At 45.3% G+C, this 17212-nt stretch overlaps 1 protein-coding gene and 1 non-coding gene across 2 annotated transcripts; both read left to right on the top strand.

Annotated features, from left to right (window-relative positions):
* Positions 1-1209: 1209 nt before the first annotated feature.
* LOC120687034 lies at positions 1210-1316 on the top strand. The gene has a single exon (XR_005680537.1). It is a non-coding gene; the product is annotated as a small nucleolar RNA R71 (small nucleolar RNA).
* Positions 1317-11221: 9905 nt separating this feature from the next.
* Positions 11222-14568, top strand: LOC120684571. Its single transcript, XM_039966426.1, has 6 exons — positions 11222-11738; positions 11806-12084; positions 12169-12188; positions 12364-12446; positions 13395-14285; positions 14486-14568. Exons 1-5 carry the CDS (start codon positions 11609-11611, stop codon positions 13438-13440), a joined length of 558 nt encoding a protein of 185 aa, XP_039822360.1. The 5' UTR covers positions 11222-11608; the 3' UTR covers positions 13441-14285; positions 14486-14568.
* Positions 14569-17212: the final 2644 nt, after the last annotated feature.

The raw sequence follows: 17212 nt of genomic DNA, 5'->3' as shown, positions 1-17212 counted from the left end.
CTTTTCGGATTTCGGATCTGATGAATCCTGCAAATAATCTGAAGGATAAAATCTGATGCCACGACTTAAATCCTTAATTCCAAATCTACGCTCGGGGGCTACTCGCAGCAAAAGATATTTTGATTTAAGGCTCGGGGGCTGCTGGATATAGGCATCAAAGATTTATTTTTCAAATTTTTTGGAAAATAGACTGAAGTGACCCTCAGCCTGATTCTGCGATTCAACCTAAGGTTCGGGGGCTACTCCATATGGAGCGCGAGTACTTCGGGCACCATATATGATCAAGATTTCTGGGCTTGAGCACCATACAGCCTCGAAGCAAACGGAAGTACTTGAAGGACTACTCGGCATATCTGAAGGAAGGACCAGAAGCAACCAGAAGGATGTTCTGAGTACTTGAAGTACTCGAAGACGCCCAGCCAAGTACTCGACGCCTGCAGGACTCGGCTACGAAGAGCTCGGGGGCTTGTCAGACCCGGAACAGAGGGACTGCTTATAGACATAGAATGTTTTAGAGTAAGGGATAGCTCATGGATGTACCTCACATCTTTTGTAACTACCCTAATAGGCGTAGAACTAGCTGCAGTACAAAGGAAACTACCCGATTGTGTTGTAATAGGACTCCAACTGTACTCGGCTAGGACTTTTCATTTAACCCTATCCCCCTAGATATATAAGGGCAGGCAGGGACCCCCTCCAAACAATCATCAACACCTAAGGCAATACAAACCACATAGGACGTAGGGTATTACGCAAACTCGCAGCCCGAACCTGTCTAAATCTTTGTGTTCCTTGTACCATCGAGTTCTAGAGCAGTCGATCCCAACCTACAAACCCTACTGCTAAGGGTATCCCTGAGCAGGGTTGGCGGTAAACACCGACACCGAGTGCCCAGTCTCGCCACATGTTTCACATGTCATACGAGACTCCGAAACTTGATTAACCTTCTGGTGCGGAGATTCCAGCTTCTTCATCAAAAGTTCCAATGTGGCAGCTATCATGTCGACCGTGTAGATTTGATGCACGCCCCTGGGACGGGCTAGCTGCCTTTCTCCTTTCCAACTTTGGTTGGAAGCTATCTTGTCAATCAGCGCCTTTGCTCCAGCAACATTGAGAGAAAGGAATGAACCACCCGCAGCTGCGTCAATGTGGTCCTGGGCTTGCTGATTCAGGCCATGGAAGAAGTTCTGAATGATCAGCCACTCTTCTATGCCGTGGTGTGGGCATGCTTGTATGTACTCCTGGAGATGCTCCCAGACTTCCGAAATGGTCTCATCTGGCAATTGTTGAATTCCGGTGATCCTGTTCTGGAGGGTATTGGTCTTGCCTACTAGAAAGTACTTGGCTAGGAATACATTTGAACAAGCTTTCCATGTCGTGAAAGCTTTCTTGTTGGAGTAGAACCAAGTCTTGGCCTTCCCGAGCAGTGAGAACGGGAACAGGCGAAGACGGATGTCATCCAGAGTAGTTCCTCTGGGGTTGATGGTGTTACTCACCTCCAGGAAGTTCTGGAGATGGGCATTGGCATCCTCGGATGCCTTTCCGCAGAATGGACTTGCTTGGACCATATTCACGAGTCCAGTCTTCAACTCAAAGCCATCATTGCTGGCTTGGTTGACATTCAGTCCAGTAGGAATGTGGCTACTGGACGGGGTAGAAAACTAACGGAGAGTCTTCTGAGCCATTGATGAGGATGCTGAGGTGGAGGGTGAACTGATAGGCCAAGTGAGTCTCTTTTGAGGTGGGACAACGCGGCGTCTCACAATTCTCCCAATTCTTTTTGGATTTGGGTGGAAGTTACTTGGTAGGTCAAAACCGGTCATGCACTGCTCTGCATCGATGAAAAGATGGAGAGAGCAGTGGTAAGCCTGCTAGGGTTAGCGGCGACAAACTAGTAGAGTTTATCAAACTATCTACAATATCTTTAGCCAATTGCTTCCCCGGCAACGGCGCCAGAAATGCTTGTTGGCATTTCATATGCCCAATTAGAATAGATATTCTGCAAACGCACAGAATCACTATTGTAGCACTTCACCTTGGAGTATTCCAGGGTATCGTATTTTTCCTAAGGGAAGCACTATGGTAAAGAGTATCGTAAATCGATTGACAATAGTACTAGCTTTATCGACTGGCTGACTAGACGGGGGTAAGCCAGATAGGTAGTGAGATAAGATAAGTGGCCAGGAAATGATTGAGTGGCACACGGAGACTCTAAACCTTAGAGAGGTAGCAACTAGGAGGACAACGAGCGAGATAAGACACCTGATACACTTCTGAACTATCGAGCTAGCCTCTCTAGATCAGACTAAACACCTAACTAGTCCTCGGAAAAGCAGAGCTTACTTCGGCGGCTGGAAGAGGAAGGACTATAGACAGAGATGAGAGGGGAGTCCAACGGCAACCTACACTACTGCTATGAAAACACCTGAACGTGGTGGACTACAAAAGACAGATAGGGATGTCACCACCTACCGACAACCGCAATGGTTCCGGTGGGTGGAACACACTTTCTAGCTAACACTAAGGTCAGACACCACGTCTGCACTTGGTGTTAGGATTTCTCTCGAGGCCTTCGAGAGAAATCCCCCTCAACCTAGAGCACTAACTTGAGATACTCTAGTCCGGGCGAGAAAACCCGTAAGATAAATTCCCGATTACTAAGAGAGATAACTTAGCCTAAGCAAAAGGGAAACTTCCGTGCTCAAGCTGAACCTCAGACTTGAGTAAATAAAAGACTACGGAAAGTAAAGCTGACTCAGAAAAGTAGAGAAGATAACTTATATTAATAAAGTCAAAAGAAAGATACAAGAGCTATACCAGACTTCCGACGACTCCAGAATCCCGAGCAAGCTCGACTCGACTCTAACTCCCAAGCTACTAACCTACTCTAGAAAGTACAAGTGGAAGAGAAGAGCTCCAATGGTGTGTCTTGAAGTGATGGATGGTGCCTCCTTTTATAGCCTTCTCAGGGTTGGTTCTGGCGGTTACTACAGGTAGCGTCGGCTGGAAGCAGGTAATCTCGTTGCGCTTAACTTCCATACCAAACCTCAGCCTGAGAGGCCTCCAAGTGGGGCCGGCAGGCCTCCCCTAGGCCGGCCAGCCTGGGGTTGCCGCCACGTGGCCGCCGCCTTTCGGACAACGGCTCTGATCCCTCCCTGGAATCGGTTGACAGTTGGGTTCGTGCCGGTTTTGTAGTTGCTAGGCCGACCGGCCTAGGGGAGGCCGGCCGGCCTCCCTCTGGCCCATCTCGGCCTCTGACTTGGCCGAGGCTTTGCTCTGCTCTTGGACATTCTCCAAGGAAGTGGGTTCTTGAAATACTTGTGCTCTTGGGCTGCTTTGTGGATCTTTGGATGGATGTTGAAGCCTTTCGGTGTATCCAGTTGAACCTAGGCCCAACCCTCAACTCTAAGCCCCTTGAATGTGTCACATTGCCACTGGTTCGAAGCCGGGACTATGTCTTTGGAGGTGCCAGGCCGGCCGGCCTAGGAGAGGCCGGTCGGCCTGGGTTTTTTGTCCTTTTTTGCCTATTTTTGGTACACCTATTCCTGGAATTAAAACTCATCCAAAACTCATGGAACTCATTAGAATTAAACAAAATATGAATGGAACATATTAGCTCATGTTATTTCCGAGAAGTTGACGGCTTAGAATGTGAAATTATGGCCGTCAACACTTACCTGCAGGGGTCTCCTTAGGCAGTTTGTCGTTGCCTCCCTCGGGAAGCTTCCCACCATCATCCTCCTCCTCTGGAAGCTTGTCGCTGCCATCATCCTCTGGGAGCTTCTCATCGCTCCTCTCGGTGTCCGGCAACGGAGAATCTCAAAGCATGGAATTCACCACGTCTTCTGTCTCACGAGCACTCATATCAGGAGTACTCGGAGGCTTCTCCATTGCCGATTTGGGGGCTGAGTCATCCTCAGCATCTTCCCCCAAAACCGTGTTGCTGAAAAAGCAAAATAGTTATAAACTACTTGATATAAAGGTAAATCCTACAACTAGATGTTTCGAGGAACTTACGTATGAGCTCTTTTCAGAGCAAGCCCTTTGATGACAAACTTGCGGGCAGGCTTCAAAATTAAGGCCTGCTTACCCGCGTCACCGGCTTTATCTACATTGAAACTACTCACCGGAAGAGTAGTCCCAGTCCCCTTTGACGGGTCCACTATGGTGGAAGGAACAGACTGTTCCACCATAGCATCATCCCCAGATGATGCGGTCCGCGGCAATTTTGTTGCCGGACTTGAAAAATCTAAAATAAAATCAAACCTTGCTAATCGACAACAAAAAGTACTTGTTTGAAGAATAACTAGCTACTTACCTGTCGATAGCAGTTTGGGAGGAGCTGGAACGCTTCCTCGCCACCGATTGAGTACCCTTCGGATGCCCAGATTGGGTATCGGTACTCGGAGTAGGGCTGAGCTCCCTATCACTCCTCCCCCCAACCGCCTCCTCATCTGAACAACCAAGGCTATACATCAGTACTGTTTATATGAAATCCCATATGGGCATTGTCGTGGTGCTGCAAACCACAGCCGGGTGGCGGAAGGCACCCGCCCTAGCCCAGAGGGTGTGTACTCGGGGGTTAGCTAGTCCTAGTTCGACCTCCCTCAAGAACACGATGAACACAGCGGGGTTAAAGTGGTTCGGGCCGCCGGAGCGTAATACCCTACGTCCACTGTGTGTTGTATTGCCTTCCCTTGAGAGGGAGAGAGTTCGTGAGAGCTTGGGTGTCTGGAGAGCTTGTAGTGCGCAGCGAGCGCCTCCCTTTTATATCTCAGGGGAGGCGTGTACATGGCTGTTGGGTCCCCGACAGGTGGGCCCAACGATGTAGTATAAAATAACGTACTGTTCATACATTATGGCGTCGCAGGCAAAGGAGATCGTCCTCCTGGAATCCCTTGCCTGCTCCTGGAGTCCCTCGTTCATCATGCCTAGGCGCTGTCTTGTCGGGACGATGCCAGACGTAGCTAGTGGCATCGCCTGCCACGTAGCTGAACGGGCTGTGTAGCATGCGGCGTAGGCGGCATGATGGAAAAGTGCCGTGCCGTCGTATCCATTTAATGCTGCAGACGGGCTCTGCGTGGGTGCGGCACAGGCGGCTGCACTGTGTACCTTGGTAATACGCGGTGCACAGTGAGGCCTGACAAAAGCTGTCCTGCGTGCCGTGGCGACAGAGCACGCCTCAACCATCAGCATTAAATGCGGTGGGTGGGCGAGTCTCCTAGCGGAGGACTCGCGCACGAGCCCGCGCCCGTGCCTCCGGGACACGTGGCGGCTCCGGACCCCCACGCGGAAAGGGGGGTCCGGATGGATGCAGGAGGCCCCGGACCCCTACGGGGGGTCCGCGGCCTCGGCTGTCAGCTCGGAGCTTCCCTTTCTTAGAGACACGTGGCGTCTCCAGACCCAACCCTAGGCGGGGAACAGGTCCGGGGCCGTTGGCCTAGTGAGGAAAGAGCCTGACCCATGGGGCCTGGCTACTCCGTCCTTTGCGCGTAGTTACGGATAACTACACGGGTCCTGCCTTGCCACAGTAAGAGTGGGTATCCCTGCTACAGGGTACCGACAGGCATACTAAGACTTGGTTAATAGATCAAAAAACAAAAGGGCGAATAAATGCCTGGCGGTGAAGGACTACTCTTAAAGCGCTCCACATCCTCCTATAGAAAGCAAATCCTATCAGATTTATACTATGGTAAAGTACTCGATCACTACGTATCGACTACTCTTATCAAGTACCTGCTTCGGAGGATTCGCAGCGGAAAATGTATCGGGAACAACTGGGATTTTCTTTACATTCTTCAGCAGTCGTTGTATTCGACTAAATGCTACATCATCCGAAATCTCTTCCTTTGAGTATCTTGACGAGTCAGCTGTTCCTCGATACTGGAATCTAAGCATTTCCCGAGCTTGTAATGGCTGGATTTTTCTCTTCATCTAGTCAAAAACGACTGCTTCCCCAGTCAACATATTTTGCCTTAAAACGACAATTCGCTCGAGTAGTTCAGAGATCTAACTCTCGTCGACTGGCTTTTTATTCCACTCAGGCCATTGGATTGGAGGGCCTGGAGTAATTGGTGGAAAGCTTTCCCACTAGTTCTCGACATAGAAGCACTTGGGCTTCCATTCGATTACTTTATTGCTAAGACTATAAGAAATGTACTCTCTATCCTTTCTTTGCCTAAGTTGGAGACCCGCACCTCCTACTACATCTAAAACGAAGGAGCCTGGCTATGGCTTCAAATGAAAAAGGAATCGGAAGAATTCAAAATGGGGCTCGATGCCCAAAAAAGCTTCGCATAAATGCACGAAGATAGATATGTGAACAAAGGAATTGGGGGTCAAGTGATGCAGCTGGATCCTGTAGTAGCCCAGGAGTCCAGAGAAGAAGATGAACAAGGAAACCCCAATCTTCGTTCCAAATAAGGTGTGAAAGCAACGATTTCCCCCGTATTTTCATACGGATGATCTTTCCCCAAGGCTGGGCGCCATTGGATAACAGATTTGGGAACCAAAAGACCATTCGAAACTAAAGTTTCAAGGTCAGATTGGGAGCACTTACTCGTGTTCCATCCTTCTTCCCGGGTTGGCTCCGTAGCCGCACCCTTCCCCTTGTTCGCCTTCTTGGGAGCCATCCGGAAATCGATGGATTGCTTCACACGCATACAATGGCAGAAACCCTAGGGCGAGAATGGGGAGCAATGGGAAACAAGAACTTTAGATCTGGGAGCTTGAGGGTGAAAGCAGATCCAAAGTAGTAAAAGTGAATGGCGGCCGGTGGGGTAAAACCTAGTTACCTCACAGCCTCGAAGCAACCAGAAGTACTTGGAGGACTACTCGACATACTCGAAGGAAGGACCAGAAGCAACCTGAAGGATGTGCTAACTACTTAAAGTACTCGAAGATGCCCAGCCAAGTACTCGGCACCTGCAGGACTCGGCTACGAAGAGCTCGGGGGCTTGTCAGACACGGGGCAGCGGGACTGCTTATAGGCATAGAATATTCTAGAGTAAGGGATAGCTCATAGATGTACCTTACCTCTCTGATAACTACCCAAATAGGCGTAGGACTAGCTGTAGTACAAAGGAAACTACCCGATTGTGTTGTAGTAGGGTTCCAACTGTACTCAGCTAGGACTTTCCATGTAACCCTGTTCCGCCGAATATATAAGGGCAGGCAGAGACCCCCTCCAAATGATCATCAACACCTAAGGCAATACAAACCACCACACAGGACGTAAGTATTACACAACTCGCGGCCTGAACCTGTATAAATCTTTGTGTTCCTTGCACCATCGAGTTCTAGAGCCATCGATCCCTACCTACAAACCCTACTGCTAAGGGTATCCCTGAGCAGGCTTGGCGGTAAACATGATTAGTCTGCCTGATTAGTCTGACCGATCTGTGTTAGACTGGTCTGATAGTCTGCCTGATTAGTCTGACCAATCTGTGTGCTAACAGTTGCAATTAAGTGTTGTAATTTGCATAAATGACTATTCAGCCCCGTCCAGGCGCCATCAAGGTCCTTTCACTTGCTACTCTAGGTATAGAATAATAGTAGGTGTTGTAGTCACTCTCGGGTTCACTGTGTTTGCCTGGGTTCGCCATATGGGACTCCTCACCAAGATTTTGGCAAGTGTGGTTCAGATGTCAGGGTGTCGATGGGAAAAGTTGCCATTTGTAGCTTGATGTGGCGTGCCGCGTGTTGTGTGATTATGTATCCCTGGCAAGGTTTTTAATTTGGTCTGGATTGTCGCACTTTCTCGGTTATGAATATCATTTGATCACTTTGTTGCATCGTAGAGTAATAATGAGAACGAAGGATGAATTGTGCTTATCTTGGGTATTTGTTGTTTAATCAAATGTTTTCCATGTTGATTGGTTACTTATGTTGCAAACCAAGATAATAATTTTTGCAACTCTAATCATGGATAAAATATTGAAAGTAAGGATCTATTTTAGTGGTTTTTTTGGCAAATCAAAACCCAGCAGCTAAAGTCCTTGAATATTTAGAAGTCGGCTAAGTACAATCCATAATCGAGAAAGCCTTGCAAGTATTATTATACTTAGGGTTGTTGTGATCAAAACTTCATGTTGTGTTCCCGCTGACTTTGAGAAGATTTGCACATCTTAGACTGGTCATCCTCTTTCTCTTGGTTGGACTGTCAAGTGGGTCCTATCTTCTCCTTAAAGTTTGGACATGTTGGCAACACATCGGTTGGCAAGATGTGAAGCTCACCTTGTATGGTCAATTCAATTATTTATTGTTGCTTTAAATTGAACTCCTGTTTTTAATTTTTGCTGCATGTTGAACTCCACTAAAGTGTGTTTCAAATTTAATGCTAACTCTGTGTTGTAATTTAATATGAGAACCTCTGTATGCTTTTTATCACTTTTTATCACCTGTGCTCCTCTTCGTATGAGACTTACAGCGTATGTTTCGAGCCATAATTATAGTGGTTGAATCGGGAGTTATCCGACAGACTGTCAAGATTATACCGTTTTAAGTGCATTTGGACTGGATTAATTCTAAAGAAGATGGTTAGTGGAGTGAAACCGGTTTATTTTAGACGGTTAACAGCAAAGGAACCAGTTTCTAAGTATGAAAATGAAAATGATAATCTTTAATTGTCGGGAATAGTTTTTGAGATTTTACCGGATTTTATTCCTAAACAAAAATGGCATCGTGACAAAATACAAACAAAACTGATAAAAATATCCAAAAATGAAAACAAAAATGCTCTTGTGGTTGCTTTCAAAAAATAACATACGGCAATTACCTATTAAACCATGGTGTCCAAAGTTTTTATTTCTGAAAGTCAATTATTATATGTCTAATTTAAGAGACTAATTCAAAGGAAGTTAATTATTATATAACATATTCACCCCTCATTCAAGCTCGTATGAGATATATCAAGTTATATTGCTATTTGCTAGTAGAATGCTTTTGATATTTTTGTTCTTTTTGAAAATATTGTTTTGATGGCTTTCGATAGTTACCTACTGTTTGGTTTTCAAAACTAGCAAGGTGTCCCGCGTAAATAGCTTAGCTAGCTAGTTTTTTATTCTATCATTTTTAATCCTTAAATTTTATGCATATATACATCTATATTATTGTACAACTGCTGAATCTTTCCCCATCATATACTACCATTTACTATTGCTAAGGCACAATCATCTTCTTTATACTCACCGTTCTCTATGGCCGTCATATATTACCATTTACTATATTGTTGTGTTAATATTTTCTCTCCATTTTCTTTTACTAATAGTTGCTCCCAGTAAGTTAATGCTATTCAATTGTGCTTCTCCATCATTGTTCCAATGATTTTTTAGGGTTGTTAGCACATTCCCTAAATTGCACACTATTGACCTGTTTGGTTGGACCTTATGTCCTTCGAAAATTGCTTTAGTTTTGACTTCAATAATGAAATTATATTTTGATGGAGCTGAAACTAAAAGAAGCTTTTTGGTGCTAATGTGGTAATTTTGAGAACACTTTAGAACTTAAGGAGGGACGAAAAACCGATGAAGCTATTTTTTCTCCCCTCTGTTGTAAGCTATTCCATGATTTCATTTTTCTCCCTTCTATTGTACGCTGTTCCGGGATTTCATTTGGCTTCGTGGGTGATCCTGTTTTATTTTTTAGGTGTAACTTTACAAAAACTATTGGAGAAGCTTCCAATAAATATTGGTATTTAGGGAACTTTACAAAAAGCTATTTTCATTCCTTATTTGCTTCATAATATCTATACAAAATAACTATTATTTTTCCTATTTATAATTTTTAAATTTATCTATTTGTTAATCATATTCGATGTGAACTCTTTGGTCTTGTAAACTTCAATTTACATATTTACTAATTGTATTAGATATGGACTCTTTGGTCAACTGCTAATTTTCTTATTTTTCTAATCCCACATTTAGTTACTTACTAATCATATTCCGTATGGATTCTTTGGTCATATTCTATTTTTCAATTTTTTAATTCTGAATTTATATATTTATTAGTGGTACTTGATATGTACTCTTATATTAGTATAAGCACCAATTCGTAAATCAATGACATAGAATTCAATTACTAAAATCGTCTTATGTTTTAAATTATAAATATAGCTATTTATTAATCATGTTGGACACGGCGTATTGGACATTAACTCTTAGGCTAGTCTACGCCGTTATGTCTTTATAAAATATAACTGTGTATATTTTTATTTTATTTTATTAATATGAGAATTTCTAGATCTGTTAGGCGAATATGGCGGCAAATATATCCTCATGTTGCATTGTGGAGATAGGCAATGTTTAACTTTATTGATAGATGTAGACTCATGCTTTACAATCTTTTTTAGAGCATCTGGCGAATTATTTGGCGAGAGTTGATTATGGCGGCGAGTAGCATGTAGTAGAATTGTGAAGTTTTTGTATCACACTGCATGCAGAATTTTTACATAGGCTAATGGTTGTATCCTATTCGGTATTGGGTTTGTTTTTGAAATGTTACTTTATTTCGTCACTGAATTATGGAGAGGTGAACTTCTAATTGTATTCTAGGCCATATGTGTATGGCTTTATTTATTTGACCTTGCACATGTTGAGTTTTATAGCAGCTAAAAAGAATTACTCCATGCGTTGGTACACGGTACCTAATATTTCCTTTTGCTTGTTGTACTCTCTCTTTCTCTCTCTAGATTAGGGGATTGATTATCTTTTGGGATACATACTTACGGAAAAATAGAGTCCTAGTTCGTGTATCCCTGTTTACGTCACAAAATAATAGAGTCCAAGTCTAATAGGAAATACCAATTTTTATACAATATAGATTTATATGTTATATATAAATCCTCTATAATAATATAGACCATTAGGTCTTCATAAAATGGAACGGTACAAATTTATCTCTTTTCTAAAGTAATATGGGAATTTTAGACACCCTCAATTATTGTATCTATCTATACTATAAAGATCTATGACAATTAAAATATTTTTTATCAAAACTAGCTCTTATACCAATCTCACGTATCTCCACTTTGAGACTCACATCTAAAGTTGAAAAGTTTGACTGGAAACCAGGCGGACGGATTTTGTCGCCCACCCCCGTTCATTCGTGAGGGCGCGCCCCCCTCCGCAATTTTTTTTCACCGTCCCATTCTGTACCCTCCCCCCGTACCCGCCCGCCCATTGGTCCACCAGCGTCATTTCGTGCCCTATCGCCGCGCCCGGGCCCGGCCTTCCATACCGCGGCATCCCGCAGTACGCTCCTCACCCTCCCCACCCCCACCATCGACGCTCCCTCCCGGCGGCTCCTCGCCACGCCGCCCCCTCCTTCCTCCTCCCTCCGCCGCGCCCTCTGCTCCTCCTTCCCCGCCGGCCGCCGCCCACTGCTCCTCCCCCTCCACTCGCACGCGCCGACCGCGACCCCCTGCCTCGTCGCCCCCGCGCCTGATCTCGCGGTCGCCGCCCCCTGCTCCTCCTCCCCCCTCCGCGGCGGGCGCCCGTGGAGCTCGGGGTGCGCTGCCCCCTGGATCTTGCGGACGCCTCCTCCAACTCCAACTCCAACGAGCCGGTGCCCTCGAAGTGGACGGCAACACCCCCAATCTGGCGCATCCACGATGATTCGCTCCGATCCGTGGCCCCCGCTGTCAGCCCCGGATTCGGCGTCGCCCCCGGACCGGCATGCCGCGGAACTCGCCCCATCGTCGGCCTCCCGCTATCGTGTCGAATCCCTGATTCGCACCTCAGGTGAGTGTGAGTCCCTCTTGCTCACGATGTGTTCGGTGAATTAGCTATTAGGCAGTCCGGCACTCAGGTTCAGCAGGAGGAGGGCAGTCAGCTCGAGGCGTGGAGCCGTGGACAGCCGGGAGGAGGAGCTTGGGTGGTGGGCTATTAGCAGGGAGAATTGGGGGGATGGAGGTTGCATTGTGGGGAAGTAGACGGGCTGCCACCGCTCAGTGCATGGAGGCAATGACGGGTGCAGCCGGCTTTGTATGGCGAGTATCTTGCTACATCAAAGCTCTATGGCGAGGTATGTGGCCGTCGCCCCTGCCTCCACCAAGCCGTCACCATTGCCCCCTGTACCATGAACCTGGTACGTGGCCGTCAGCTCCTCTGGGGCGAATGCCCGTGCATTCAACTAAAACCTGAACTGCTCGTCCGTTAAAACCGCTGGCAGAGAGGGCGAGCGGAGTCGAGGTACCAACCTGCAGCAAGTACTAGGAAAGTAATGAGTTCAGTATAATTTTTTATCTTATCATTTTTACTATCAGTCTGGTGATTCATAGTGGCAGTAGTGTAGTTCTATTCTATCCTGGTAGTGCCCTACGCCATTTTATCATTTATACTGATGAAACCAAGCTATGGAATGCAGGTAACAACTATTCTGACATTTGCCATCGAGCTCTGCTGGTCGTGCAATTCTTTTTTTCAAAGGGACATGCTCTTTTGCATAAGGTATACCCAACTCCAACCGTTTGTCTCTGTCTTTTAAATATTTTGATGAATGCCAAAAAAAAACCCAGCATCTTTAACCACATCTAATTGAAAAAATGGTCATTGGCAAGACAAAAAATCATTTCTTCGTTGGGAGGAGAAATGATAACTTAGTGAATATGAGTTGGTTATCCAAAATTCATATCTTGAGGTGCAGTGTTGGTTTGATTGAAGCAACTGCAACTTATTTGAATGGCACACTATATTGTTTACTAGCACCTTCTGAATATCTGTGGGGCCAGCATGCAGTTCTTAGGCTTAGCACTGACATATGGTACTATGTCTTCAGTTGCATGGTCTGCGTATCAGTGCCTTTGAATTGAGTTCATGTATGTGTTTTCCATCTTTTGACGAGATATAGTAATAGTCTAATTCAGGATAGATTTTGCACCATAGGACTGTTACTACATTCGATTTATAGAGTATCACTTCAGTAGTAGATAATGGTATCTACCATGCCTGGTTGCTTATAGTTTTGTTCTGATAGTTCAATTTTCACCTCCGGCTAATTGCTTCTCAAATGTGTTTGATTGAAAATGATCCTTATTCTCAAATGGCACAAAGAGCGACCATGTACATGAATCCCTTCATGAACCATGATTTTTTAGGTCATTAACCGCTTGCTGATTTTTTAGGTCGTTAAGTCCTAATCCGGCTATATATAGTCTGTTCAGAGTAGACAGTGCAGATCTGATGTAGTTTGTTTTTTTTGTTTATATCACATAAAACTAAAGTCCTTAAGATAGCAAACAAACTGGACCAGACAAAATGTGAGTGTCAAAGAAGATGCCATGCTTCACATATCCAAACTCAATGGAGTTTTGTCTGATATGACGCAGTAGCCTAAAGGAGTTTTGTCTGATTCCTATCTACATTGTTGAGTGTTGAAATCCTAATTATTTTCTGCAGAAATATGGAATATTGGACAAGAAGAAATAAGTTAGCAGGAGAGTGACAGATTGCTGCAACTACGGAGCTCATGAGGTGACCATCAATCAGCACTTGTCTTTTCCTTTGACCTACTAATTTAGTATCAGGTAAACACATACCTTTGATATAACACATCTTACTTACATGCGCCTGGAGCCCTGGACACATGTTTTTTTTTTCATTTGCAAAGAAATTATGGAAATGTGCGCTCTTTTCCCTTCTCCCTTCCATTCTCTGCATGTACACTTATGCTCTCTTTCTTTTTATTTTGTTTCTCAACAGATACTGAAAATTCTCATATTAGGTTGAGATCTAAACTAGGCTCAAGGTTAGCATTTTAAGTTTCTTAATATGCAACTTCTAGCATGTAACCTCTATTAAATTGGAGGGCATATTGGGGCTGCTTTTTTTTCTAGCTGTGATCCCTGCTGCTCGACTGAATGGTTTATTACATATCCCTCCTTTTTTTTCTAGCTGTGAACTACATATCGCTGCTTTTGTTTCCCTGACTTGGAAAGGGTTTGTAAGGACCACTTTAGGAGGACTTGTTGGGGCATAGGGTTGGATTTTGGTTTCAGGGTGGTGGCCTTGGACCCTAATTTCGCAAAGCTTAACATAGATTCAATTGTTTATGCTTATGAAATTTCGGAGAGAAGGGCTATTTTGCTTGACTATGATGGAACTTTGGTTCCTCAGACTTACATCAATAAGCCACCTAGCCCAGAAGTTGTGAGTATTATCAATACTCTTTGCTCAGATAGGAGAAATATTGTTTTTCTTGTCAGTGGGGTGAGAAAAGGATACATTGGGAGAGTGGTTTGCCTCATGTCCAAAGTTGGGAATTGCAGCTGAACATGGTTACTTCTTAAGGTATGTTCTTTTCCATTTTTTCACAATTGATACTTGTTTGTGAAGTACTGGAAGCTGGATACTATACTTTTTCTATAAATGGCAAGAGCATTGCTGCTGTGTGGAGGGGTGTCTCAGCGCTACTTTTCTCTAAACGTTTTTGTCTCTCTTTTGCTGTATGTGATTCTGACGGCATTTTATTTCCTTGAGCACTCGTCAAGGTTCTTGTGGTGCATGAGAAGTATTCTGCTTCAACGCCGCTTGGTGCTTGGAAACTCCCAACTGGATTCATCCATGCGTTAAGGAGTCAGACAATTAGACGGGTACATGGTATGAGCTCTAATTGCGATGTCCGTTATTGAAGAACATTTGGTTGCTTTGTGGCAGTCGGAGGAGATTTTTACAGGAGCTGTCAAAGAGGTCAAGGAGGAGACTGGAGTAAGAAATGGGATTGTCCTGTTAATGTTAAGACTAAAAGATTGTTCTGATAATTGTTCTTCAGTTAACCGGCTTGCATTTTTTATGGGATTAATCATGAATATGGTTCCCTCAATGCATTTGCAGATTGACACTGAGTTTATGGAACTGATTGCTTTCAGGTAATGGTTCTACTCATGCTCTCTGTATGAGTCAGCTTAGATGTGTCAAATAATAGGATTTGGTTATGCACTTGCACTGCTCAGGTGGGATGTGCACCTGCTCATTATCTGTATGCATGATGTAGTCTGCTACATCACTTTTATGCTTATTATTATCTGAACTTTTTTACATCAATGGTTCTGTTAGAGAATCTGAAATTTTTATATCAATGGTTCTGTTAGAGAACTAACATGATAACTGAATGGCATTTATAGATGAGCTGTTATTAGCATCTGTTTTTTAGCACATAAACAGCTACACCAAGCCTATCTGAAAAAAAAAGAGCTGTTAAAACTACCAATTTTTTTGTTATAGGAACATGTTTCTAGCAGAATGATGCTTACAGTACAGCTTCTATATTTTTTTTTACTAATTCAGTGCAATGCACTTCGCTCCCCTGCTAGATTGTGACCTTTTTAGACATGCATGTCTTCCAGTAAGCAAACTAATATAAAGTGATAACTGAATATTGGATTGGTAGTATGCCTAAATTGATTTTTGTTTGCCCTCAAACCTGATTCCGTGAGAACGTTCAGCTGGCCCTGAATGTAAATATTCGGCTATTTTCCTGAAAAATAAAACTAATTAATCATAAGCCATCTGATGTTGCCTCCAGCCTCAGCATGAGTCGTAAAACTAATTAATCATAAGCCATTTGTGAATATGTTATGGTATTTTGGTGGCTTGCTTAAACATAAGAGGAATAGTGGGTTTGATTGCTTATAACTTGGTGTCATGAGTCGTGCCTGCACAGAGTTGGGTAATAATTTAATATGATGCCAATCTTTAAATAAAATTAATATGATGCAGCTTCTTTTATTTCTTCCAATAATAGAAATGCATGACTTCATGTGTACATACACAAGGTGCCGAGTAGATTAGCTGACTTAAGACTTGGTACTATGCACAGAACTGGCTAACTTTGATTGCCTAATGATTGATATTGTCGCGGGATTTCTAGGGTACCCACAGCCGGTTGGCGGAACGCACCCGTCTATTCCTAGAGAGGGAGTGCTCGGGAAGGTACTAGGCGATTGGGCTAATCTAGCTTTGAGACAAGCACACAAGAATACACGATCTAGAGTGGTTCGGGCCGCCGGAGCGTAATACCCTACATCCACTGGGAGAGGTTTTGATCTTGGTTGTGTATGAATCTATCCTCTGCTGGGTCTTGTCTTTTACCCAGCCTGAGTTTTTCTTCTAGCGGGCGCCCCTTTTTATAGACTAAGGGGTGCGGATAGATAGGACGTTGGGCCCCGACAAGTGGGCCCAACGTGACTGTGCAGCATACTGCGCAGAGTACTCAAATGGCTACAGTGGTTACGAATCTTTCCTCCGATATGCTTCCATCTCTTGCTGACCCTCTGACAAAGGGAGGTCTTCTCTTGTCCCGTTAGCAAGGTGCCCGTTGGGGGAGCGTAGCTTGCGGCGTGACCTGTTGAGTCTATTATGTAGGCGTCATAATGGGTGAAGCCGAGCCGTTGTGTCCATCTGTCATGGCAGACTGACAGGCGCGGCGTGGGCGGCGCCATCGGCTCCACTACACGTCTTGGTAATACGCGATCAGTAGTGTCCACTGGTCAAAGAATCGCCTCGGCTTCTGCTATATTAATGCGGACGTCTATCTACCGCAATGAATGCAGTGGTAGGTGAACCCTTGTAGACTAAGCGGCCTTATATACGTGTCTGTGCTTGCAGACACGTGGCAGCTCCGGACCTCCCCGGGGCGGGGTGTCAATTCCTTCCTTTAGCGAGTGTCGGTACCCTGCAACAGGGATACCCACTCTTACTGCAGCAAGGCAGGACCCGCGTAGTTATCCGTAGCTGCGCGGGAAAGACGGAGTAGCCAGGCCCCACAGGCCAGGCTTTTCCCTCACCAGGCCAACGGCCCCGGACCGTTCCCCGCCTGAGGATGGGTCCGGTGACGCCACGTGTCTCCATGGAAGGGAAGCTCCGAGCTGACCGCCGAGGCCACGGACTCCCAGAGGGGTCCGGGACCTCCTGCGCCCGTCCGGACTCCCCTCACCGTGTAGGGGTCCGGAGCCGCCACGTGTCCCGGAGACGTGGGATCGTGCGCGAGTCTTCCACAGGAAGACTCGCCCACCTACCGCATTTAATGCGATGGACAAGGCGTGCTCTGCCGCCGCGGTACACAAGACAGCCTTTTGTCAGGCCCCGCTGCGCGCCGCGTATTACCAAGGAGCACAGTGCAGCCGCCTGAGCCGCGCCCGCGCAGAGCCCGTCTGCCGCGTTAAATGGATACGACGGCACGACACTTTTCCATCATGCCACCTACGCCGCTCCCTACA

Source organism: Panicum virgatum, chromosome 8N (genome assembly GCF_016808335.1).
Source record: "Panicum virgatum strain AP13 chromosome 8N, P.virgatum_v5, whole genome shotgun sequence".
NCBI lineage: Eukaryota > Viridiplantae > Streptophyta > Magnoliopsida > Poales > Poaceae > Panicum > Panicum virgatum.
The sequence above is the reverse complement of the archived record's forward strand: the minus strand, read 5'-3'. Positions and strand labels throughout refer to the sequence as shown.

What these genes read in the sequence shown, in the direction of transcription:
- LOC120684571 (XM_039966426.1), top strand. Translation starts at nt 11,609, where the DNA reads ATGATTCGCTCCGATCCGTGGCCCCCGCTGTCAGCCCCGGATTCGGCG. An exon ending in CCCCCTGTACCATGAACCTG is followed by an intron (nt 12,085 to 12,168) that starts GTACGTGGCCGT and finishes AACCGCTGGCAG; the next exon opens with AGAGGGCGAGCGGAGTCGAG. An exon ending in GACATGCTCTTTTGCATAAG is followed by an intron (nt 12,447 to 13,394) that starts GTATACCCAACT and finishes TATTTTCTGCAG; the next exon opens with AAATATGGAATATTGGACAA.